This window comes from Stegastes partitus, unplaced genomic scaffold (genome assembly GCF_000690725.1).
Source record: "Stegastes partitus isolate 25-593 unplaced genomic scaffold, Stegastes_partitus-1.0.2 Scaffold2016, whole genome shotgun sequence".
NCBI lineage: Eukaryota > Metazoa > Chordata > Actinopteri > Pomacentridae > Stegastes > Stegastes partitus.
The window spans coordinates 65,986-92,564 of NW_007579747.1; the positions used below are offsets into that span (position 1 = coordinate 65,986).

General features: G+C 41.0%; 1 protein-coding gene across 3 annotated transcripts; it reads right to left on the reverse strand.

Moving 5' to 3' along the window:
* Positions 1 to 47: 47 nt before the first annotated feature.
* Positions 48 to 26,213, reverse strand: LOC103373575 (collagen type IV alpha-3-binding protein-like). Of its 3 annotated transcripts, none has more exons than XM_008303483.1 (19): positions 25,587 to 26,213; positions 23,232 to 23,366; positions 14,822 to 14,938; positions 14,621 to 14,686; positions 10,652 to 10,759; positions 10,305 to 10,440; positions 9,568 to 9,651; positions 9,145 to 9,302; positions 8,939 to 9,031; positions 8,747 to 8,833; positions 7,008 to 7,100; positions 6,756 to 6,827; positions 4,901 to 4,996; positions 4,589 to 4,721; positions 4,423 to 4,493; positions 3,738 to 3,866; positions 3,494 to 3,623; positions 2,061 to 2,197; positions 48 to 1,948 (listed from the first exon to the last, which is right to left on the reverse strand). In XM_008303483.1, the coding sequence occupies exons 1-18, from the start codon at positions 25,695 to 25,697 to the stop codon at positions 2,070 to 2,072; spliced, it is 1,947 nt and encodes a 648-aa protein (XP_008301705.1). In that variant the 5' UTR covers positions 25,698 to 26,213; the 3' UTR covers positions 48 to 1,948; positions 2,061 to 2,069. The 3 variants fall into 3 exon arrangements, with proteins under 3 accessions (XP_008301705.1, XP_008301704.1, XP_008301706.1); XM_008303482.1 differs by having other exon boundaries at positions 10,305 to 10,443; XM_008303484.1 differs by lacking the exon at positions 6,756 to 6,827 and having other exon boundaries at positions 10,305 to 10,443.
* Positions 26,214 to 26,579: the final 366 nt, after the last annotated feature.

A 26,579-nucleotide genomic window follows, 5' to 3' on the forward strand; every position in this document is an offset into this window, starting at 1 on the left:
GGTCATGTTTGTCTTTCTGTAACACACACAAACGGTCACACACAGAGAACAGGAGGATAAACTTATTTATTTCACTTTTAAAACAGGGCAGAAGAAGTGCCACATTGTCGTCACAGTACATTTATAAGTTGATCCCACAGCATTAGTATGAACAAATTATTTACAAAAAAAAAAAGTATTTCTAATTACATTCAGCTTAAACAACATGCCAACAACTAAACCAGCATTAGAAATGTTAACTTTAGGTGAGAGAGCTTCAGCCTGGGGCATCATGTGGCTTCACTTCACCCACATCTTCTAGCTCTAAATTCAAAGGCGTAAGAGTGAAGACTGATAAAATAGCTACAAATCCGTCACCAGGAAAACATTTTGTGCTGTCAAAGGGGTGGAAATGCAACTAAAAATGTACTCTGGTGCTCTACTTTGTGAAGCATTGTCTGGAAACTTCCTCATTAAGATCATGAAAACCATATTTCTGTGTGCTTAAAAAATGTCCTATTAAAAAAAAAAGTGACCCATTTTAACCAGTGTTAACTGTAACGTCCAGAATTGCATTTTTATTCTGTAAAACAAGCATCAATTGAAAGCACAATGTTTCCTATAAAACCTCAACTAAACAGTAGATCCTTAACTAACAGTCCTGCACACGTATTATCAACATTTTTAGACAGAAAATACATGATGCAAAGACACAGAATGGGTTTAACTGCACATGTAACAAATCCCAGAAATACTGACTGAAAAGTTGAGGAGGCTGACAGTGAAATGAAACTGAAATGAATCTGACATCATAATACTAGAACATGTGAAAAAAACAACTAAGTAACACGTCGCACCCATTCAGTAACTATACGGTCAGACAAAGCTGAAATAAGACTCTGAAAGACATCGATAAGGGGATCGTAGCCATGAGGCACTTCACTAGTGATTTCAAAGGTGCGCTACCAGCACCCGGTGTCCCGTCTGAATCTAGCGTTTCATGTAACACTAAGGCATTTGGGCTCAAGTCACAAAAAAAGCTTTGCAGACCTTCAGCGAAAATGTTAGTGACACTATTTACAATTCATTCACAAACGTGTGTTATGACACTAAAAGATATGAACAACACAAAGCCGAGCAAATAATGTACACAAAGTCTGTTTTGCACGCGACATAAATGAAAATCTTTCGTCTCTCCGTCGGCACCGAAAAGGTGTTTTCATGAGAGAGATGAAAAGGTGAAGTCTCACATCATAGGGGTCATCGGTTCATGACAGCCCTCTGGACTTACTACTAACAAATCATTTATGGTGTTTTACAAACTAGGAAAATTGCACAATTTATGAATAATATGAAAAATCAACACAAAATAGGAGCTACATTTTTCAGTCTATTGAGTGAGATTTTTGTTTCATTGTTTTTTTACAAACTTCTTACAGAACATACATACATTTATATATTAACACATTTGTCCTAAACTGGTCTCCTATGTGAGCATGAAAGATGTGGCTTCAGGAGCTGCTGCTGCAGCAGGAGGAGGGACAGGAACAAGCCGGCCCACAGCTGGGCGCATTTATCTCAGGAGACAAATGTAAAAACACTAACCAGGGTTTTACTGACACTTCAAATCATCTTACACTACTTTCATGTAGTATTTTGTAAATTAAACCACGATGAAGGGGAAAGAAACCAAGCAGTAATGTCTGTGAAATGATGAATTACTGCTTGGTTTCAATCAACTGGAGAAGGTTCTTTCATATGAATATCGCTCAGAGGTCAAGGTTTGGTCTCGCAGGCTGATTTTGAATGCAGCAACCAGAGGGGGCCAGTAGAACTCTTCCTCCTGTACTGGGATGAACCTGTGGCTGGGAGGGGAAATTCACTGTGAGGAAGGTGTTTCTTCATGGCAGCAGAGCAGCAGGTAGCAGGTCCTCAGCTTCAGATGCAGCTCCGTCCTCATGTCTCAACACTGAAAAGATGGAGAAGGTTGTGTTATAATGTTGCAGCACACCTACTTGCTCAATACATACTCAGTAGTGACAGATGTAGACATCAAACCAGATGAGCACCCCTCGTCTTACCCATAGGTCTCAGAATAAGATGGGCTTGCCAGCAGTTTTTTCCTGCACGTAGGAGGTGAAGCGCTTGAGGAACTTGGGGTACTCCCTCTTCGCCACAGCCCTGAGCACAGAGGCCGGAGCCCAGCCTCCAGGATTCACTGCACAGAGACACAGGATGTCAACTTCACCAAGCAGGAAGGCCTGAGTTAATAATAACCACTTTGGAACACATTAGAATTTGTCGAAACAGCTCCCAAGGTCGCATAACATGAATTTTAAAGAGGAAACATCCAAGTGGATGTTTAAAAATAAAAAAAAGCCACCACTAAACGTGTGCTGGTACATCCTTCCTCAGGATGTTTTGGGTCACAGTGACCCCAAAGCAAACACGACGACCTGAGAAAGGAAAGAGCCAAAATGTGGTCGTTTCACATTTGTAACGATCGAATGCTTAGAACTGGATTAGATGGAGACATATTTTTTTCCCTCTTTAAAAATTGGCTCTTTTTCCCTCCAAATGGAAACCACGCCTAACATTTGCATTCTTCAGAGCTTCATCAGCGTTTTCCACATCTAACATTGTGGGGTGTAAACCTTAATTCTTACATGAGTCAGGTAATTCTGTGGAATAATAGTATGATATTGTTGGTCCTTAACCCTAACATTCAAGATTCTTGGGTAAATGTGTATTACATGTGATAATGTGGGGTCTTAAGCTCAGTAAATATGTTTCTAAGGAACTTTGTTAAATAATGTTGAGTATTAACCTTATTGTTTTTATTTGTTTGGCAAATTTGCTAAATGAATCCCATTTTTCTATTGGAAAGGAATGTGCTACATAAATAACAGTGACTTGACTTTCTGCAGGTTACACACAGTTCAGTGTGAGACTTTAAACATATTTTTAACACCGTGTTTCACAATCAAACTTGTAGAATGAAAAACCAGCAGAGATGATATGTCCCTTAATTACATTATAATCAGGTTTTTTTTTTTTAACACCAGCAGTAAAAAACAGTAAATCCTAATGACGTACATATGAACATTACTAATGGACAGACTGACCTATTTTAAATGATGACCAACTGCAATCTTTGCTAAAACTTGAGAGTTTCCTATGTAGCCTAACTAGCAGAAGTTTGACCAGGAGAGGACTGAACAGCCTCCTTCAGTCGGATTCACCATGACGACGAACTCACTTTTGCTATTGATATACTAAAGGCTGCTACATTATTGTGCAATGTACGCTACAAAAATAGAACACTTTCGTAAATTAAATTTGAATGTTTCTGTCAGCTGCAACATAGCTCGGTGGCTAGCACCATTGCCTCGCAGCAAGAAGGTCGCTGCCTTCACCCTAAGTCAGCTGGGATAGACTCCAGCCCCCAACGACCCTAGTGAGGATTAAGTGGTGTATAGATAATGGATGGATGTTTCTGTTGGTGGACACTGACCATTGGCGACGTAGGTGATTTTACACAGGAGGTTGTCTCTGCTGATCTCTTTATCTCCCTCTGGTGGGCTGACCAGCGTCTGGCAGATCATTGCGATGTTGATTTTGGCACGAACACACCTGTTGGTTGGCTGCGGCGAGAGAAATAACAGAGAATTAACGAAAGCGGCATCTCATGAACGCTGTACAGAAACGGCAAATTGCTTGGTTGGTGTCAGAAACCTTAAACTGATCTGATGGCTCACCTGCGCGTCATCGTGATCCACGGAGAAATTGCAGACCAGCCAGGTGTCGGGGTCATTCTCATTGTTGGCCAAGATCTTCCTCATGGCAGAAAGGTACAGCACGTCCCTCTGAGACGCCGGCCACACCCGCTGAAACACACACGAGTTTTTGTCATTTAAGACAGCGGTCTCCAACCTTTTTTGTACCATGGACAGATTTCAAGCAAGACAGTTTTCTACGGACCGGTTATTGCGCACATAATAAATAATAATTGTTTTTTCTATTAAAAAGGTGTCCGGAACAAATGAAATTACTTTTTATTGCTACATATGTATTTACTTTTTCTTCTGTCTCAGCATCGAGTCCCTCTTTTTGAAGAAGCTCTCCAGATAATTTTAATTTTTTTAAAATTACTTTTGGCAGCAGCTGGACTGACGGCTTTGTTTAATGGTCGAGCATGAAAACTGAGTCAAGTGTGGAAACAAGCACAGGCAGAAATGACTGGAGATGAGCTAGTCATTTTTCAAAATAAAACACCCTGCAGACGCTGCTGAAAATAAAATCAACCAATAAAATGGTTTTATTCTTTCCGCGCGGCCCAGTGGTTGGGGACACCTGATTTAAGATTCTAATGATCATATAATAAACAAGCAGATCCAGTGTGAGAGTCAGTCACCAGATAAATGGAGATATTTAGCTTCCTACCTTGTGTGTTTGGTACACAATTGCTGCGTTGTCCGACAGTGTCTCGACAACATTGAAGTTTTCAATGGTGGCTAAAAGAAGCAAGAACGTGTGTTAGAATGAAAGATGACGTTTAAATGGTATTTTAAGAGTAGATTGTCAGAAGCTAGTGTTGGCTGAAACCTACTCTCCCAGTCGTTGCGGTAGGTGGTGTCCCAAAAGTAGTGGCAGACCTCGTGACCGGTCACTCCCTTCACTGAATGAGTGGCCTTCAGTGGGTCCAGTACAATCCCGTTTTCTTCCACCTCCCTCCTGTACACCTGTACACACAAACGCCACATTCAGGTGAAATCATTCCATAATCACATTTTTGTACGAGGCTGTTTGTATGAATGCAGGCTTTGATAGAAAACACTCAGTTAAAACGGTGCATTCCAGGATTTTAGGAAAAGCGCTACAGTAGATGCTCGACTATGTCGTTCCAAACTCCTCCGCTTACCTTCATTTCTCCCTCCTCTACAACCAGCTGCCAGTTGGCATCGCCGCCAACATCCTGCAGAGAGTAGGTCATGTGATTGTGCACCATCTCCTCCACCTGCAACACAAGGCCAGCGACAGAAAGAAAAGACGATATTGATTATGACGATTTAATGACATCAATGATTCATGGCAACTTGAAAAGGTACTCAGGTATCAGCGCAGGAGTCAAGGTGTGCTGAGAACCAGAGACAACAGCTGAAGCGCTGTCTAAAAAGCTGCACCCGCTGAACTTTATCTATATTTTATGCTAAGCGTATAATCTCCTTCGGTCGCCATCTGTGTGGTACGAGTCAGGATGACAGTTTTAATCAGTGAATAAAAGGTAAATGACAACGTTGAAGAAGGATTAATGAACATAAATGAATTCTTTTTATAAACTGACCCGTGAGCATTTCAAACATAATGCTCCCTAACTAGTTGAAGAGTGAGCTCTGCTGCCAAAAAGCCTCTGTTCTTCATCACAAACTGATTAGTTGCACTAATAAGCATCATCTTGTATTCAGCCTGGCAGTAATGGAAGCCAGGAAGGCCTGCATCCACAAATTACACACAACCGATGACAAAAGAGCTGAAAGAAACCACAGAAACATGCAGGCCAGCATTATGACACTTAGAAAAAGGATAGTCTTACGTCATGAACGGGTGTGAAGGTGGATGCAGGCAAAATGTACTTTACTGAGAAAAGGAAGTCTTGTATCACTAGAGGACAGAGAGGTCAACTGCATTTTCCCCTTATCTTGTGACACACAAACAACACTTGTAACCACGGGAACTGTACACCGCAAACATGAGGGAAGAAAAGCTTGAAAGTCTTGTTTTTGTGAAGAAAAACTGACAAAAGCCTCATGACAGAAACATCATGACTGAATCATCATGACTGAACTGACCAAAGCAGAGTGCTGAAAATGAGACCTTGGAGGAGAACCTGGCTGCAGAATGAGGCACAATCAAACGCCAAGTGTTGAATCTGAACTAACTGTTTTAAGACTAATTCCATGTCTTCTTTTTGTATAAAATTATTTGTAGATGATTTTCAACCACCATATTAAAAGTCTAACAAAATGATAGAAGCCATGTAGATTTTGTACATGTAAACACTGGTCAGCGTGTATATAAGCATCACATCTTCATTGTTTATATTGTCAGTTATCCCTATCTTTATATTTACATTCATCTTTCTTTACATCGCTGTTTATCCAGCACTCATTGCCTACAGCTTATTCTGTTTATATACGTAGCGTGTTCATACTGCTCCTTCTGTAAACACTGAATCATACAGTATACATCTTACCATATCCATACTACACCTAAAGCTTCTCTACTAGACGTGCTATATGGTGCTGCATTTTTACTGCTTCTTCTGTCCTTCTGGTTAGATGCTTAAGTGTTGTCTCAGATCTTATCGAATCAAAGCTAAATTTAATCTAATCTTAAGTCAAATAATTATTTCTCAAGCTGTCTACCTGTAGGTCCTTCTAATTTTATACACTTGTGCTGTTAAACTTCCAAATTTGACATTTAAATGATCCCAGTGGGTGGAACAACACTGTCAAACTTGTGTGCTTTGTTGTACCAGGCAGGTCTACTATAGTCCACAGGCGACCTGGTAGCACATTGTCTCTGGACATAAATTACTTTCCACACAAATCCAACAGGAGCTCATGCTTCAAGCTGCTACAGTCTTTTAAAGGACCTTACAATACCTTGAATAAGCTCATGCAGTTACCAGGGATTCGACAGTCATGCAAACAGTGTTTATTTCAGACAAGTGGGACAGAGGAAGAGTGAATGGCTCAGCCTTGGCAGCGAGTTACCTCAGCGCTGAATCTGTGGACGTCATGAGGAGGGGCCCTGACTATCAGAGCAGGGGAGGACTGACTATGAGGCTACAGGGAAGATGAGAACACAGAGGATGATGGACAAAATAAATGTGGGAAAATAAAAGTAATGTCAAAAATAATGTGAGAAATAAGAAAACACTAAGGAAGAGGAATAAAGGGAGGTGAGACTGGTGGGATGATTAAAGGAGCTTGTAGAGTTTCAGGGAGAGAAGAGTGTGAACAGACCTTGTCAGAGAATCTGTGTGTGCCGGTGCTGGAATAGACGTCTCCAGGGGGGACGGGGCTGGATCTCTGTATCCTCGTCTTCTCCGTCTGACACTAGACACAAACAAACAACAAACACAGGCAGCTTTATCATTAACTGGACATAAAAGATAAAACTGTTGTAGTGTTTAACTTAAAAGGGCTTTCTGAGTTTGGACTTATTTCTCTGATATTATTTCACCACCTGATATTTTGTTATTGCAGTGTTTCATAGTGAGAAACTAACATCTCATCTGTTCAGGATTCAAATTAATGCCTCTGTAGTGAATAAAATAATTTGATGTCCAGGATCTAACATCTGTCATTTAAGGAATGTATAAAAATAAGACATGTCTGCTGACTAATCTAAAAAATGACTTTTACAGATAAAGATAAAGTTTGTTACACCTCACCTTAAACCTCTGTGATAGTGATGGGTATTGTGAAGATTTAAACGGCACAACTACACTCACCGAAGGTACTGCTTATTGATCAGCTACTGTAATGGAACTTTTTTCTTTTTTTTTTTTACGAATTTAGATTGTTTTACATTCTCTCTTTCATCTCCCTCACTCTTCACTTGAAAGTTAAAAAAAATTCACTGCACCACTTTTTCCTCTAAAGTGTTTTTACTGTTCAGTATTAATGTCTTTGCTTAAGAACACAAAGTACCTTGCCGACACTAACATTTACTATAAAAGGGTGACGATAAAGCAAAACAGAATTTGCCTGCAGCCTCTAAATCACTAAAACTGTCCTGCTCTGAGAACTCTGAAATGGAATTTGGGAGTAACAGCTCAGACGATGCTCTGACCATGAACGCGCACATCAGTTTCACCATGTTTGTGTAATCTGGCTAACTCTGTGTGTGGGCTCTGGAATACATAACATATGTGGAGCAAACAGAGATCAGCTACGAGGTAGGGCTGCCAGTAGTGACTATTTAGAATAATTGTCCTTGAGAAATGCAAAATTTCCACTTAATTTAAGTATATGCTATTTTGACAAACTGTATGTCATTGTACATGGCAGCACAGTATGAAATGGAAACAAAAGGTTGACATTATTAATGTGCAAACTGTAGAGTTAAACTGGGAACTCCATGGCAACTCATTTTCTCCTTGTTGTCTTATTGGTTTCTGACTTTGGTAGCAGCTTTAATTCTATGAAAATATTGTTGAATTCACAGCACAGTTGTTGTCTTTAACTCATGTGAGGTGAGCTTGTCAAACAACATACTGGTTATAAAATAAGGATTTGAGCAGCATCTACGAAGTGACAGTTGGTTAAAAATACTGTCTTAATGAGCTGCATTTCTGTCACTATTTCATACTTGTTCCAAAGTCAGACAACAGAAACAGAAAAATATGTAAATAAGAACAAATGTATTGAGAATTCGGCTGTACTTAAATACAGCATATATGAGCACAGAGAGCAGGAGAGAAGCAGAAAAACATGAAGTCCCTCCGTACTGAATAGACGCCTCTGGACTGGGAATAGTGAAAATGCATCACATTAGAAACAAATAAGAAACACAGTTGGTAAGATGAAATATGCAGGATAACATTTATGCAGCAATTTTAAATGGGAAATTTGTTTTCCTTATTTTTTTCCTGGTCTTTAATAGTTCTGCCCTGGGGCCTGTTTAATTCCAGGGTTTAGCAGGCATTCCTACTTGGCAGTTATCATTTTATAAGAACTGTATCTGATCTGTTGCTTACCTGTTCTTCTATTTTGTCCTGTCTGTCAAGAGCAGCTTCAACCGCATCGAAAAACTCATCCTCATTGATGAGGCTGTTTGGACCTTCCTGTCATTAAAACAAACAAACAAAAAACATTGCTTACAATAGTTCTATACAATATACAAGCCATAATCAGAGTTACCTTATGCATGAATTTCACGACTGTATTACCTCGTAATCTGGACCTCCAAAGTGGGACTTTTTCTTCAACTCATTGAGGGCTGATTTATAGCTCTCCTCTATTCTTCGCCTCTTCTCCATCTCCTACACACACAAAAATTCAATCGAGGAAGAGAACATTGTTAAAGAGCCCTTCTCTCAAGCAAACCGCTGAAATATGGATATTTTGAAACTGCAGCGATGCAGATATTACAGACCTTATCCAGTCTCTTCTGCCAGCTGTCCTCTCTCTTCACCATGAGGTCGATACAGTGCGACAGAGTGGCTAAGATCCCAGCTGTGGTTGCCTTGAATGTGATGGCCTCACCCTTAAAGTCTATGCCATTGATTCCCTTGGGACTCAAGGACTGGAACACTGCTTAAAAGAGCAGCAGAGGGCAACGGTAAATGTAGTTATAAACGCCAGATTTGTGTGACCAGTGTCACATGTGTGCTGGATCGAGTCGATAAATCCAAGATTACGCCTTACAAGGTTTAGAATATATCCTAACTATGGAGAAAACAAGAGCTGTACAACGTCTTAATCTTATTTTTTTCAACTGCTTTATTGACAATAACTTTGTGTTTCTCTGTCCTCTTAGAGAAATACTTAAAATTTGAAGCGAGTGAGGATTACTCACACTTTTCTTTGCTGCCATTGTTATTGTGCAGAAACTCTCCATCTGTCCGGGTGTTTGGAAAGTCATCTTCATCATCCTCCACAACTGAAAAAAAGAAAAGAAATATTCAGAGAACACAAATACACCAAACAGGTAGCTGTTGCACGCAAGCTCTTTCTTATAGGACTCTTCTAGAAGTCAGGGCTCCAGGACAGGGCAGCGCCTAGAGGCCCATTCACAACTTAAGCTACAGCACAGTGCACCATCAGACTGACAGATCTCCGCTGTGCTGGACAACATGACAATGGTCTGGTTTCATCTTTAGAATAGAGAGAGGGTGAGAGAGGAAAAGGGAGCGAGCAGCAGAGAGAGGGAGGTGAGGAGAACAAAAGCAGGGCTTCATTCACTGTGGTCATCCACAGGCGCCCAGCGCAGGCTGCCATGAACAAATGTGCAGCCAGCCAAGACGGGGTGAGGGCGAGGGGGCTTGTAGAATAACTGCTTTCTGAGTCACAACACACACGTAAACACATTCCTTACAAGACAGCGCACGGCTCGGCTAAACATTTTCATAATGTATGTACTGAAAAGCAAGCTAAAGTTTCTCCAGTTAGTCTTTCAGTTGAGAAAATGTATTTTTGTGATTCGCTCTCATGTGTGGTTCCCAGAACTCACTAATTTTACTTAAAAACACAAAAATGGAAATTCAACTGGACAAAAAGAGTTGTGTGGACAGTGCGAGTGTCAGTGCTTCTTACTTTTGTCTCTCTGCAGCTCATCCTTGGACACACCATCTGCACAGCTGTCGAAGTATTTCTGAAGTGTGTCCACCTGCCTGCACAAGATATCTCTGAATGTCTCCATCTCTGCCAGCTTCTCTCTCAGGCTGTGGCCCTTCTGATCGAACAATAAAGAAACAGGGTGGTTAGGGCTTTTGTTTACTTTTCCATGAAAAAATCCCAACACGTAGCTCCTGACAAAATTAGCAGCTTGTGTCTTCAAATCCCAAGACATCTCTCATGCATCCCTCATCCCACATGTGTGCAGATACAAACTGAAGCCAGGGACTCCCTCAGCTAGAGTAAACACTAACCGGAAAACTCACCTTGAAGGAGGACGTGGAGGTGGCAGAGTAGCCACTGGTGGCTGATGTGAGAGACAGCATGGAGCCATGTCTCCGCAGACTGGATTCAGAGCCATACCCAGAATCAGCCTGTAAAAAAACCAAAGGAAGCAAATCAGTGATGCTGCCACAGCAGAGCCTACACGTTTATGATCATTTCATTATAATAAAAGAATCAATTACTTGTTTAAACAAAAGATGTGAACTACAGAAAAACAAACGGGGTGTGATTCAGAAAACAAACAGTCAAAAACAAAGACAAACTAGTTACTTGAAGTGATCCAATAAAAGGCAGGCTTCTAATCAGGCACTCCACATCATTCAAGTGTCAGATTCATGTCATGCAGTTGTGGGTTTATCTTGAATTGTTTCAACCCCTTTTAACCACAGGAAGTTTCTTGGTGGTTCTTTGCTCCAGTCACATTTGTAGTTACTGTGGGCTCGTTTTCACTGCGATATAAAGTCCTGCACCTCTATGGAAACCGACAAGCTGAATTTCTTTATTTAACGGAAATTTAAAAAAAAAAAAAAAAAAAGGAATAATAATTTGCAACCATCCATGTGCCCATAGGTGTTACAAAAATTAGAAAAAAAGCCATGGTGGCTGTATATACTCTACTGTTTTGGGTAGACAGCCCACAGTTCAGCCTAGTTCACCTAAGACATCCGTGAATTTTTGTGATGTGTGCTGCTGAGTCATTCACGTCTTCACAGTTGTACTGATAAGCGCTTTCTTTTGTTGTTGTTTTTTTACAGAATGTGGTTTGAGCAAACGGTTTATCACCTGGGATTTTTTTTTTTAAAGTGAGTCACGTAGATTGTGATTTTAATGAAATGCCACATTTTTCAGCTTAGACTTGGTTATTTTTTCAAAACACAGCATGTCCTGTCACACATGATTAATTCAAAATCTGTTTGAAAGAGTCTGTGTTTTCATAGTTTCTGGCTGTGATAAACAGTGCTATGCAGGTGAATCTGTAAATAAAAATACCCTTTCAACCTGCTGGTGGATTTTAAGATTCATGAAGTTAAATATCACATCATTGTGTCGTAAAATTTCTGTCACCGTTGTTGAAAAGCTAAATACACTAAGTAAATCATAAAATATCACTTGTCTCTTATTTTTGTGTTATGTTCAGGTATGTACACAAGGTTTTCAGACAGGCTTCATATGAATATTCTTAACATGGGAATGAAACATTTTGAAAGGCTTCAGTGTCATCAGCAGCAGCTCGACATGACAGACTTTGGCAGCACAACTGCAACATCAACTGACTTCCTGTAAACCTGACTGGTTCCCTTTTCCCTTTATATAACTGCCAGGACCTCAAAATAGACGGTCGTGACAGCAGAGAGGAGAAACAGAGATGTGTCCCTTTAAGAAACATTTCCTATTTCAGCCACCAGAGGGCATGACAGGTAAACGCACGTGACTGGCATTTATAAGAGGCAGGGTAACTGTCGGTCAATGACCAGAAGTAGCTTTGCCTGCATTCACATGGATTTCAGTCACTGCTGCTCTCCCTTTAGCCAACATATTGCTACTCCACTGACTTCATCAGCACTATCTGACTGTTTGCATGGAAGCTGTCTCATCTGTTTGATGACAGAAAAACAAAACAAGCAAGCAGAGGCTTTGTTGCTGCTGGTGTATATGATAAAAATCTGAAAATACTGAATAATAGCTGCAAAAGAAACATTTATCAGATGCTGGGTCTCCTGTCAACAGCCGCAGCGCTACAGTACACACATGCACATGTTGTTAAGCTGCATGCAGCACAGCAAACACTGTGCAACTGTCTTCAAATGTGCCTGGTGATTAAAGGCCCAGCGAGTGCACACACACACATACACGACTGACTTTGGACAGGAGGAGATAGAAAACCTGGTGCTGATAAACATCCTTCTGTCCTGAGCAGAAACACAGTTACTTTCCACAGAAATAGAATCAAATCACCATAACAGATAACCTTACAGTATCTTACAAGGTTGCACGTGTAAAATACACAAGTGCGGCTTATTTAAATAGTGATAGTATCCTAGAAACGAGTGTTGTTACATATTTAGACGTTCCACTTTTTCAAGCTATAAGATGACTGATGCTGCTCGCTGTAGTGTGTTGTGTCTCCCTGGAGACGCTGGCTGCTGAGAGCTGTGAGTAATGTGGGTTAGAAAGGGAAGCGGGGCCTTCTAGGAAGAAGAGTTTTCGGCGGTGACTCATTGTGGGTGGGATGGCCGGGTATGCAGTTATGTGCACAAGAATGACTCCCTCCTGCTCTTGTGTGAGTCACTGGAGTTTGGGGGAAGGAGAGGGAGGAGGAGGGGATTTCCCAAACCGAGGACCACGAGTGAGCAGCATGTGTTTTGGCAGATGTACTGAAGGTGTGGTGACTGCCTTTGCTTCATCTAAGTCAAACAGACTCTGGCCACTCTGGATCATGTCTGCTTTAGATGAATGGATTCAAACAAACACGTTCTTTATATTGTGCACTTGGAAATCATATTTCTTTTTTTCTCTTGGATGAATAACAAAGCCATAAATGCTACATGTCACTTGGGAGTCTTTACAGCAACAATGCGAAACAAAAATTACAAATGTGATTTTGTGCATTTGCCGGCATGTGTGGCCGTAAACACTGCGTGGGTCTTCTCAGCCCCTATTGTCTTTTACCCAGTGGTCTGCAACCTGCTTCCTTTGTCCTTCGCACTGAATAAACACAAAGGCTGCTAGGTCTGCTCTCCTTGCGCTCCGAGGCTTTTCATGCTGCACGTAAACCATGAGCTTGTAGTGCACCAACATGTAAATTCACATTGTACTAATATTTTAATCAAATGCCAAGAAAACTCCTGACTATAGTCCAGAGCTGACTGGCTCACCTTCAGGATGAGTTAACCCACTGAACCCCAAAACCTGTTGGCAGGTTTGAAACACATGTTCCTTTAAAAGAGTTGCCAAATGTTGACCATTTTTCAGAAAAAGAAACTGTTGGATTTTTAACTTTCCAGTGATTCTTGAACTTGTTACTGTTCAAGTGACAATGTTACTTTGGCTAAAAAATTGTGATATTTCACCAGAATTTTTTCTACATGCCAAAAATAAATTGTGTGCTCCAATCGGATTGCGTAAAAAATAAAAAGTCTGCCCTTCTAGCACAACCAAGAATCCATGAACTGCTCAGCCTTGAGCCACACTACAAAAAATCCAAGGACTATTTGGGTGAAGTTTGCTGAGCTGCAGGTTGCGTTTAGACAGAGCAGAAAGGAGACAAGTATGGAAACAAACCCAAAATTGTGACATTATCTATAGTATGTACAGTCAATATGTATTTCCAGTATTAGTAATATGTGTGAGCACTTGGAAAAATAAATTAAACTTTAGTTTTTTGTTTCATTATAACCTTGCCATACCACACAAAGGACATTCTTGAGTACTCTCTCCTTCTAGCCATAGCCGTTCTGTTTCCAAAGAGGTGCAGGACTTTATACTACTGTGGAGAATGAGCTCACAGTGAGACCAAATGGGACAGGTGCAAAAAAAAAGAAACATCCCAAAACTACTTTAGGGTCAGAGGGTTAACTTTTCCAGGCTGCTCCTGGAAAAATTATTTAAACACAGTTATATTTCAGCTGTGTTCTTCAAACAGCTTTAACAGCAAGTCTTGGAACCCTTTTCAGGGTTATCCATGTGTTAAATGTCTGTGAAAAGGGATTACGCTAACCCTGTGCCACTCCAAGGTTAAGATAACTTTGAGCTAACCATGCCTCTGTGTTAAAGGCCATTACACCAGTCATGCACCAATAGTGAACCATCCACGCAGAATACATGCTTATGCAAAGTAATCCATGTATGTTATTGATGTATTATCACAAACACACAGACCATCTGCAGCAGTGTACTGTGCTAAAGACACCAGAACTCCTACAGTCCTACAGACTTGTCAACAAACGCACCAGTGGTGGAGGGATGATTATTGTTCCCTGGACTCCTCCCTTGTCTCTCCTGCCTTCTCTGATACTCTAATAGAAACACACACACGCATACAGTAATCACACACATTGTCAAGTCCAGCCTTGTATGAAATGATTTGTATTTGTTTGAAATGTGACAGGGATTTTGTTTGGAGTTCACGGCCTGCTGTGTGCATGACTTACCCTGTGCAGCTCGATGGAGTCGATCCACTGGTGTCTGTGCTCTGGGTCTTGAGCTCTGAGGTACCACACGCTGTCGTTTACGCTGATGTCCAAGCGGCACTCGTCAAACTCATGAGGCTAAAAAATATACAGAGAGAGAAAAAGGAAACAGGACGAAAAAATAGGTTAATCAGTGTGTGGGATTCTGTTAAATGAGGCCAGCTATGGAGACTGAGCTGGCTGGATATCTGTGATGATACTGATGTACAGTTCTTAGTTCATCGTCATGTTTTTTTTTTTTGTAGCAAATCTCTTTTTGCGGTCCGGAGAGCAGAGAGAGGCATATGTGCGAGGTGGCCACCCATGTAAATAGCGATTAAGATGACACAGAAAAAGCAAAGTGTGATATGTCACATGGTGGGCGACAATCTGTTCCTGAGTCAGCTTTAACAAGTGAACACATGGCGATTCACCACAGTCTCAGAGATGTGAATTGGATGTCTTTAATTTATCCAATCTATATACCTCAAAGGGATGATAGACAAAGAGTACTGGAGGCCTCCATCTTCACACAGAGTCCCATAGGAGGAGCAGTGGCAGATAACTGGCCTCTTAAAGTATTTTGCACAACGGAGCATATTCCTAATAGCCCTCCAGTGTACACTAAGCATTGTAAAACTGCTGTGCTGGCTTGGTCATCAACTAGAATCTGTCTGTGGGTTGGTGCGTGCAGTGGAAGAGGGCAGAGGTGGCGACAGCGACGGTATTTACCTGAATTTACTAAATGTACTGGGTCCTCTGAACGGACACTTCAGCAGTGAGTCTCAAGGCTAAATTCACATCACAGAGAAAGAACAGGCTGATATATGAGCACAAGTCTGGCTTGTTCGAGCGCAGTCAAGGACGAAGGCGAGAGAGGGACTGCGATTTGAGAAAAAAAAAGAAACTGAGCAGAGACTTGCAGTGTAAGAAAAGAAAAATCACCTTTCTACATTCCTATGCTGGCCACAATACAATAAACACATCTGGAATCTCTGGTTTAGCATATTTGTGAAGCACAATAAATGCAATCTTTGGAACACTTTCAGTCAGAGAGAAAGAGGCAGGGATTGAAATTAGCAGCTGTAGTGTTTAATTCATGCAAATATTGATTTTCTTTTTTTTTTTTTTGGGTTAGCGAATCGATAACATTACTGTGAGGGAAAACACTGTAATTATACTTTATCGATTATTCCTGCCTACCAACTCTATTTAATCCATGCAAGATTATCAGTACTTAAACTGTTTTATTCTGTGAGACAAGCTATAATCAAACAAGCACATAATCATTAACAACTGCAATCTAATATGACCCAGCGGATGCATGTGCCCTGAGACAGTCCAAACCATTACCACAGACTGTATTACTTCAGTGCCTTGGCAGGGTAACAAATGGCCCACTATAGTGTCTTTAAGGAGATTTCATTGCAAGAGTGTGACTTGGCTATTGCTGCCTGGCATCTGGGCTGCTCTGAGGCCAAGACCAAAATGCTCTGTGTCAATAATGCACAACATGAGGATGAATACTAAAAGCTTTCCAAATCTGATGCTCATTTAAGAGTTAACGTCGGCACTCGCATGAGATCAGCAGCGGTCACAGAGACAGATGAGAAGAGGAAGCACAAGCAAGGAAGGAAACAAGTGTGATGCATCCTTAACTCTACATCAGTCGTGTCAGGGAAGACAACTTCAACATCCTCCTTCTCTGTACAACATGGGATTACACCAATCTGTTTCAACATACAACTTGCAACTGACTGGACTAGAAGTAGCAAGTTTATGAACACTGCTAAATGTATATGTATATATTGGAAGTCTTAAGTTTCCAATGATTCCTCCAACTTTTTGTTTTTTTAATGGATATACGTGATCTTTGCACGTGTATGTAAACTTCTGATCGCAAACAGTGGTATTGCCTTGCACACAGCTTGCAGGTTTTTTTTGTGCCAGATGGGATTCTAGTACCATTTGGTTGCTGGGAAAGTGAGAAAATGAGTCGCTCTTTATCACCTCTGGGCTACAGGGTCATGCCTGTACTGACTGGTGAGAAGGGCTGGGGAATGAAAGAGTGCACCAAGTTCCACAATACTGGGATCCAAGGCAACAGTAAAGAATAATGCATCACTGGAGGGCTACTTTTCAAGACAACATGACATGCTGACGATGAAGTCAGTCTGGGCTCTGTGTGAAAAGCAAGCAGACACAGAAAATGCACGGGGTGTTTAGTTTGTGTGTGGAGCTGCAAAGACTGAGAAATGAGTTGTCAACTATTGAAAGAATCCAAGTTTTTGACAATCATTTAAGAAAAAAATTGATTTTTTTAGCTACTGTATGGCTTATTTGCTCCACCATAACAGGAAACTGAAAATGTTGAATTTGAGTTTGTGTCTGTCCACTTGTGTTGTGCATGTCTGTGTAGGTAGATCAAATAACAACTACCTAAACAAAAGAACACAGAGCTACAAAATCAACATGATCTGTGTCCAATATCGTATAATCTCCTGTGTCCAATCACAGCACAATCAGGCATAGATGGATGGATGTTTTCAATTTAATTCCAGTGAAGTACTTTAAATCCCACACAAATCTCTATTCTCATCATTTTCATTGGTGGAAAAAAAAATCAAATAAGGAACAAATCAAATATGGAGTAAGTCTTTATTATTGCTAAATGTATCTGTGATCGTGACCATTAGAAGATGTGAGAAGGAGTTGAACTTGAAAGATAATGTTTTATAAGGCCAGTGTGCGTGCAACAAAATAACCGTAACACAATCAACAGTGCGGATGACACATTTAAGTCTCGCTCATTGATATAACAAAGCAGTCTCCCATCAGAGCAGTTTTTCCTTTGTTAATTTGGGGCACTGTGTTGCCATGCTTGCCTATTTTTGATGCTGAGAAGCCTTTGCCTGCAACTATTTCTGATGTCTGTCAAACGCCTCCCTTTGTGTTGGGTCCCACAGTAGCTTTTATTTCCCTCTCACATCGTAAGTGTCAGACTCTTTGGCACTGGGGACTCATTTGTGTGTCTTTGTTTGCTTTGGATAGTTTTCTAACTTAAAAGGGAAGAGAATAGAACAGAAAAGGGAGACACAACATTTTATGACATCATTTACTATTTTGTGTAACAAGTCATATAATGCCAAAATCTAAATGATGAGACAAAACAGTTTCACCCTGTCTCTATTCTCTTGAAACATAAACTTCCTACTCGGCTTCAAAAAGACTCCCCTTCTGTCCTCTCCCTTCCAATGTCTTCTGAGCCGGCGTACGTGTCCGCAGTCACAAAGGCCAGGAGTACAGAAATCACTAGGAATCACAGTGCCTAAGACTTGGAGCGGCTGAAACCAGGCAAACACGAGGAAACCCTTCAAAATCTGCACTAGACCTACATGTATTTCACTGTAATTTTAACAGATTTAAAGAGTAGAATTATGCCATAAGCAAAGTAGGTTGTGACAAATACGGTGTCTTTTTCCTTCAACAGTATTACTAAGATCTAGTGCCAGGAACATCCTTCTGCTGACTCCCTGAACACCAAAACGGGATCCCTCATGAAGGAAACATTGACTCACCAAGTGGTCAAAGTGAAAGACAGGAACAGGGAACTCTAAATAAGTGAGTGTGACTGTAGGAACAACATTCAGTCAGTCAAACACACACATACAGAACCTAGCATGTGGTTTCTGACCCTCCTCATAACCCCGTTTGTGGAGGAAGTCACATGTTGTGAGGAAGAGTCACATTTCCTGGCTGAAGACACTTAGCACATTTCCACAGAGCCTGATGTCACTTGTACCGGTCTGTTTGACCTCCACCTGAACTCTTTTCCTTTCCTTTTAAACATTGCAGGTGGTTAACTGTGACAGACATGGTGGGGCGAAAACCAGATCGTTGCAGGACTCAAAATAATCTTGGATCCAGTCTGTAATACTCAATGATTCCAGTGAGGGAGGGAATAACAAGTAGGTCAGTGTGCTCTCATTAAGTGACCATGGATCTAAAAATGGCAGCGGTTCTTGTAAGCCTTTGTAGGTACAGTTGTAAACCCACCTTTGCACCGACAGAAAATCCCATGCATCCACTCCTTGGAATAACATGACAAGATAGTCCATTTCCAAGTCAACTGCCAACACACACTGATGTTCTTCCTGGTTTTCCACCGCTTTCAAAAATATCCATAGCTGTAGTGCTGCCAGAACAACACTCTGCAACAGTTTTCTCCAAGTGACAAAACATAATATCTGTAGTTCAAATACTTCAGTAAAGATTCATATACATTTTTTAAGTGCTTAAGATTCTATTATCTTTAGAGCATCAGGCAGGAGAGCCAATAAAAAGAATGGTCAACGTTGTACTGACGATTCATGAAGTCAACTGGACTGAGTAACACATTTAAAGAAAATGTTTGCCCCTAAAACTAAGTCTTTAAGCAGCCAATTAAAATATTTTTTTTCTACCTACCTAACATTAACTGGTAAAGAAGAAAAGGAAGCCTTCTGATGTCATTCAGTCTTCTGACGCTTTCTCAATGGTCAGAGATTACAAAACAAGCCAGTCGTATAAAATGAAAGCTTACGTAGTTCCGTTTTCATAGCTAAGCTGCAGACGAACTTTTTCACTGGGAGCACCAGTGCAACCAACTTTCTTATTTGGTTGCACCTCCCACCTTGTCACAGGCAAAACACATCACTTGCTGAACGTTTTCTTATCGATAGACCCTACAATTTACTGACGTTCCCTGAACGCCCCACATTGCATGCTGTGGTAGCCGCTGTTGGTAGCTGTGGTGTGCTCAGACAGGTGTGTGACCAAAAAGGACTTTGGAAGAGTTAAACTGGGCCGTTCTAATGTCAGATTTGTCCTAAATGAAACAAGAGTGATTTTTTTTTTCTACATGCGCTCTTTTCAACTCTCACACTATCAAAAAAAGGTTGCAAATGCAGCCATTTTGCTCACATTCTGGAGCCTGGCATATCCTAGTTTAATCAAAGAGCTTGACCTCTGCTTGCACTGCAACTTTTTGTGCACTTATGCGTCATAAATGTCCTCCACTCCTGAAACAAATGGCACGACAACTCTGAGTACATCTACAAGAAGGGCATCATTGTTATGCGGTTGATAGCCGGCCTCAAGAGAAGTATTTAAATATGGAGCTAGTGGAGTAACAATGACGCCCAACTGAACTCTTTTACTTCTTCAAACTACACAATAGTGAGAAGCAGAAACAACCAAACAACTAGAGAACATCCTGTGATGGGATTACACCACCCGTCCATGACCACATGTTGCCATGATTACACGCATGCACATACAGACAGACAGGCTTACAAGGGGAAAACAACATCATCCACGCTATCAAGGCTGTTAATCAAGGACAAAAGCGATGAGTGAGCTGATGAGTCACTGATCGTAAGAATGTAGGAAACGTAAGGAAATAAATTATTAATATTAATTGCATTACTGACCTGACTAAGGTTTCTTGTTAATGAGTCAGAGATAATGTGGGCTTAATATAAGCTGTGTTTACTTAATTGATAAAAAGCCTGCCCAGTGCTAATGCTGATGGTATGCATCTGTAAAATGAGTTCTCTATGTCCACATACACTGTATATTGGTTATAGTACGTTGGCTGAATGTTATCCAGTTCAGTGTCATCAGCTTCCATAGACAGAGGAATAATTAGAAATAAAATAGGAGGGAAGAATGGGTCACCAGCAACAAGGTGCATCCTTGGGTTATAACATTGCGACACGATATTGTTTTGAGAAATGCCTTTACGCTTCGGGTCTTTTAAAATGAAGAAATTATCTTACAGGTTTACCCACATTTCTCAAATGTGGTGTGAACCTGTGAATGACGCCCAGTGCCAAGCAGAGCACTGACTTCCCTCTGAAGTAAACACACAGATTGTGACAAATTCAAGAAAACCCCAACATAAAGTGTTTTAGTAAAGTAACCACGTGCGGCCAGAACAGCTTCAATCAGTCTCTGGATCTGTGGAACTACGAGAGAAATAAACACGATTCCTCCAAAAGATTTTCTCTCATTTGTTTTTTTGATGATGGCAGTGATGAAGAGTGCAAATCAGATTTAAATCTCCTATAGGTGTTCAACTGGGTTAAGATCTGGTGACAGCCATAAGATGGGATTCACATTTTATTCAAACCATTCAGTGAAATGAGCCCTTTGGATGGGGCCACTGTCATCCTGGAAGATACCACCCACATCAGGATGTTTCATCATAAGATAAAGGTGATTACTCAGAAAAACTGTGTATAGATTCATAGGGACCCTATAAAACCACACCTATACATAAATGGCCTTTGCATGTAGTCTATGATGTCTTTTCTCATGTGCAATTGTTGCCCATTTCTAATGTTTAATTGTTTATTTTATTGTTTTGTTATTGCTGTATTTCTGTGAAGGAGCCATTAGTCAGCAAAGATCATCATCATTATGATTATTATTATTAACAACAACAACAATAATAATATTCATAATTTGTCACCTCTCTTTATATGCAAATATATGAATACACATAGTCTTTTTTTTGAAAACTATTATTTTCCTGTTTTGGAATACACATTTTCTGTCCTTTTACAGCTGTTGTTGGTGGCGTTCTTGTCTCAGGCTGAGGAGTCAGTGTGCAGGCGGAGAGGAGATCCTGAGAGCCCTCAACTATACAAGGACGGAGACATTATATTGGGGGGAATGTTCTCTTTCCACAGCAGGTGGACACTCCTGACATAATTCAGAATCCTTGGCCTATAACTGAAATGACATAGTAAGAAGCCCGAAAACTGGTTGTTAAGTAATGAGTAACTGCAAAGATGGTTTCTAAAAAAGTGACAACACATTCGCAGTGAAGCACTTCACAACAGTTGAGCTATTGCATACGACTCCTATTACTGTATCATGGTTCATCTGTGTTTGAGAGTTTAAGAATCATAGAGACAAATATTGAAAAAAATTGAAACTAGATTTCCTTTTGAAAAAAGACAACAACTGTCCGTGGATAACCATCACCAGCATGACAATTCATTATCTATGCCCCACACTTACGAGGCATATTTCCACTGGAATGTGAGGCGACTACAGCAGAGCACCACATGGAGGTTAATATTTACATATGCTGGGAATGGATGAAGCTGAACAAATACACCTAATAGCAAAGCCTGCCTGGAAACAGTAACTTATTCATTTCCCTTGTCACTGTTTGGAAAGAGACACAGTCTGAGGTGACTGACCTGCGTTCCCCCTGAAACATGATGAAAGGTGAAACAGTGTCAACATCCAGGACTGAACACTGTTGACACATTTGGATTGAATTTTTCGGTGCTTAGCAATGTGTGACAGATTTCTGTAATCTGTGTGACAGGCTATTATTAAAAGTATGATGAGCATGAGAGTGTCTGCTTCAATTACTACATGTTCCTAACAGTTGTGGAGCAGTGTTTCTAGGTCTATCCTATACAGTGACACGGCATTATGAGTCCCATGACAGAGCTTCCAGTGAAGTGTTACCACATAGCAAGCTGTTTTTAAACTAGACCAGTCACCTGACGAGCCAGTGATCCTCAAGCATAACTTGGGACATAATCAGTTCTTTGTAAAAATAGGTTTTCACCTATGTTGTGAGAAACTCTGGGGTTAAACATCTGAACTCCTTCATGAATTTTAAAAGAAACATATGGAGGATGCCTGACATCTGAATCACATCTTACATATCAGATGCCAAACTTCTCAAAACCATGTGAGAGGCTAAGGGGAGAGGAGAGGGGGTGGGTGGAGGGACTGTGGAAGTACACAACGACATCTTTGCTGTCATTTTGACTGTATATTAAAGAAAAACGTAACAAAGTTCATTAAATGGAAACTGATTTTTAAAAACTGGTCAGGTAAAATCTGAAGCAGCATCTCACATTACAAGGCCAAATTAGTGCCGCAATAAACACAGAAAGCCTTTTTTTTCCCCCGTTCCTGTTGAATGTTTTTGAGTTCATGCAGAATTGTGGAATTAGGTGAAATGTCAATCCCACAAGTAGAGTTGTGTTCACATGCCAGCTGAACTAAATGCTATGTGCAGCGTACAACCAAATCTAATTTTCAATGAGAAGCAAATCTTTTTTATAAGATTTGAATAAAGCATGCAAAGTGGGGGGTGAAATTCAGGGATTTCCAAACAGTGGTGTATTTTGCATGTAACAGCCAAAACTTCTGGTCAAAAGCAAAAGCAAGAGTGAGAGTTCCTCTCTTCGAGCCAAAATGCAACCTTCTTGCACAAACGACAGTGCTCATTCTTGTTTTGTCAGGAAGGCCTAACATTGCGCAAGTTGAACAGAATGGTAAAGCACTGCTACTAGAAACAAAACTCAGCGGTACTCACAGTAATAACGGCTTTGGTGAGGCAGAGGGAGCCTCGGCAGCCGTATTCGGTCTCATCCTGAGACTTGTAGTAGCTCAGCGTGTTGTTTTTCAGCACAACCCAACGGTCCTGCCAGCCATGGATGTAGTTTGTCCACTGAAAACAGAAATCAATATTATCAATATCTTTGTATGCTGAGACACAAGAAAAACAAAAACACCTACAGGATGTCATGGAATAACATAGCTGTGCAATAAATACCACCCCACAACCACTTCAGTTTAGTGAGCGAGGAGTAAAATGGTATGTTTAGTATTTTATAGCATGTTCAGAGGCTGCACTTTGTGGCATTCTTTGGGAAGTCACGTACTTCATGTTCAACCTTATTTGCTTTATAGTGGTGCGGTTTAAAACTACAGAAACTTAAACCACAGCCTCAATATTCAGGTCAAAGTTGAAACAACACATCTCTGACACAGCATCAACAGGCACATTTTTAAGTTTCACTATTACAGAACTCTTGTTTGCTTTTCTGGGGAAACCTTAGTTAGGACATGTGAGATTTTATGTAAGGTGTCAACTCATTAATCCACACAAGACTATGACGTGTACACGGCTTAGTATGATTGAACAGGTGAGCTTTTCTGGATGGATCTGCTTAATCTCTCAATATGCTTGGTTAGCGGGTCAGCATGCAATCTGTTAGGAGCCAACCAGTGTTCAGAGAGATTAATACCACATTAGCTTGCTAGCAGCTTAACGAATTAAAACTGGTCAGTTTTCCCAAAACAGAGCCTCGCACAAGTGAGCAGAAGCATATGGCAAAATAGGTTACCAAGACTATGTCTAGCCGTGGACTTAACAGTCTGTTTACCAAAGGAAAACAGAACAGAACAGATCAACAATAGCTTGCAGCGTTGTTATTCACTCAGTGCGCTCACATCACAAACACAGTGTACTTGTACCGGTGTCCCAGCAAATGTTTTCCCGCAGCTTGCATACTGTCGTCAAACCAATATTTACAGTATAGCTGGACATCTGCCTGTAACCCGTAACACCATTTGCTCTATTCACACTGTGATAACAGCAGTCATGGAATAGGAATGTGCACCAGGCCAGCTTTAACCTTTTAAATTAGTCCTTCAGGAGCAGAACTGCAACAATTAATTATTTACATTGTAGATTAATCTGTAGATTATTCTCTCAACTAAATGATAACTTGTTTGGTCTGTAAAATGTTGGAAAACAGTGAAAAATGCAGATCAATGTTTCCAAGCACCAAAGACGACATCCGCAAATGTCCACAACACAGAGAGGTTCAGTTTACTGTCATAAACAAGAAAACATTCAAATTTAATTAGCTGGAATAAGAGAATTGAGACGTTTCTACTCTTAAAAAATTACTCAAACTGATTAATGGATAATTAAAATAACCAGCCATTAGTCTAGTAGTCGACAGTAGGCAGTGAACCACTAGATCAGTCCGTATGTTTAACCCTTTTTTGAGGGAAATGTAAAAGCAGCTGGTAGCAGCAGTGTGAAAATGCTGCCAACGGAGCAGATATCAAGGGGCAATGTGTGGAAAACTGGTCCACAGCACAGACGTTTGGTTAATTTACAGTTATTTTAGTGTTTTCAGCAATGCAGCAACAGCTTTTAATACTTTTAAAAGCACCCAGGAGCAAATATATCCAACTGTGCAACCTATACCTTGCACATCTATTTCACTTCTATTGGGGGCTTTCCTTTTTGCTTCAGTGGGGATTACCAGTCTGATATTCCTGCAACTTAGAAATGGTACTTTGTGGATTCTGGATAACCCGTCCCTCAACTGGATATGCCATGAGTTGCCATAACATCCTACGATTACCTAATTTTTCCCTGACATGTAGACAGGCGCCTCCCTGGCAGTTACGCCTTCAGCACTTGGCTGCAGGTTCCGTGTGAACATTAGGAGGGGTCACATTCAGCAGGTAACCCAGGAAATTCTTCATTTTCTGCTTTGTAATGATTTTTTATGTTTCAATTTCTCCTTCAAATTACAGTGAAAATACATTTTAAGTGAAGAAAATACAAAGATCAAGCACCTGGTGACAATTTAAAGCTTAATGGGATATAATGCAGGGAGGCTCCAAGGTATTCTGTCAGGCTTTTGAATGTTTGTTACCCTGGAAATCAACGTTTGTCATATTTTCCCTGCTGAGGCAACACACATACAATTTTCCTCTCATGCCCCCCTCTTCTGTCTTTTGTTTGTTTAGCCTTGCACCTTGCAAATCAATATGTTCTCTTTAATGACACTGAGGCGCTGGGTAACCAATGAAGCCTCCGTCTATGTTTGTCAGGCTGACAGACACATTCACTTTGCTCTCTCACCTTACTGAGGACTCCGCTGAACTCGGCGATTCCAACGGGATGTCCAGGCTCCTCTCTCGGCTCCAGATCTTCCTCAGACCCGGAGGAGTTCCAGCTCTGGTTATCTGACATTTTTTTTCTATTCGACTAACGACTAAAACAAGCAACACGAACGCGGCATACGACAACTCACAGGTTAGATTTAAACGGACTACCTGGACATGAGTGACGAGCAACACAGAGCAACAGTTCACTGAATCATGCCGTGTTATTATCGACTGGCTAATAGCGCTTTAGTACACCAGGAGTTAACCCCAGCAGCTGAGCGCTTGATGGGATCGATAGCTAGCTCCCTAAGCGTTGGTTAGCAGTGGTCAGACCGTCCAGGTAAACGTTAGCTGAGCCCGCAACGTTAGCTGTCAACTCCGCTCTACCGCCTCCCCCCTTCTTCCTTCGGCGTACGTCCTAGAAGTAGCAGAGAAAAAGATGAAATGCGGATGAATGCGCAAGGGGAAGCTTCAGCAGTCAAATGAAATCCGTCGCTGGCTCTCAGAGAAGCGCCGTGGCCCTGACGGCGTTTGTTTTCCTCTGTGTGCGGCTGACAGCTCTCCAGCTCATCGCCATGTTCAACTGACGTCTGGAGCTTCCTCTAGCTGCTGCTCGGCGCGTGTTCCGACTTGTGTGGTGCGCAGGGGCGCTGGCCGCGTGACGTCACCCGACCCGCTCCTAAAATGGAAGCAGGCCCCGCCCCCTGTTTATACTACTGCAAATAGACTGAGGAGTATTAAGTACACACACAGGAGTAGGCTGAAGTACACTGAGAGGTACTATAAAATACATTCAGGAGTATTTAATACACACAGGAGTAGGCTGTTGGAATACACTGAGAGGTACTATAAGATACAGTCAAGAGTTCTTTAATACACACAGGAGTGGACTGTTGAATTACACTGAGAGTACTACAAACGACAATTAGGAGTATTTAACACACACAGGAGTAGACTGAAGTACACT

Bases quoted from the DNA above. Each gene is read 5' to 3' on its own strand.
- LOC103373575 (XM_008303482.1), bottom strand. From the start codon at position 25,697: ATGTCAGATAACCAGAGCTGGAACTCCTCCGGGTCTGAGGAAGATCTG. The intron at 14,939-23,231 runs GTGAGTACCGCT...TATATTTTTTAG, and splicing joins TCACCAAAGCCGTTATTACT to CCTCATGAGTTTGACGAGTG. The intron at 2,198-3,493 runs GTCAGTGTCCAC...GTCTCTGTGCAG, and splicing joins AATCACCTACGTCGCCAATG to TGAATCCTGGAGGCTGGGCT.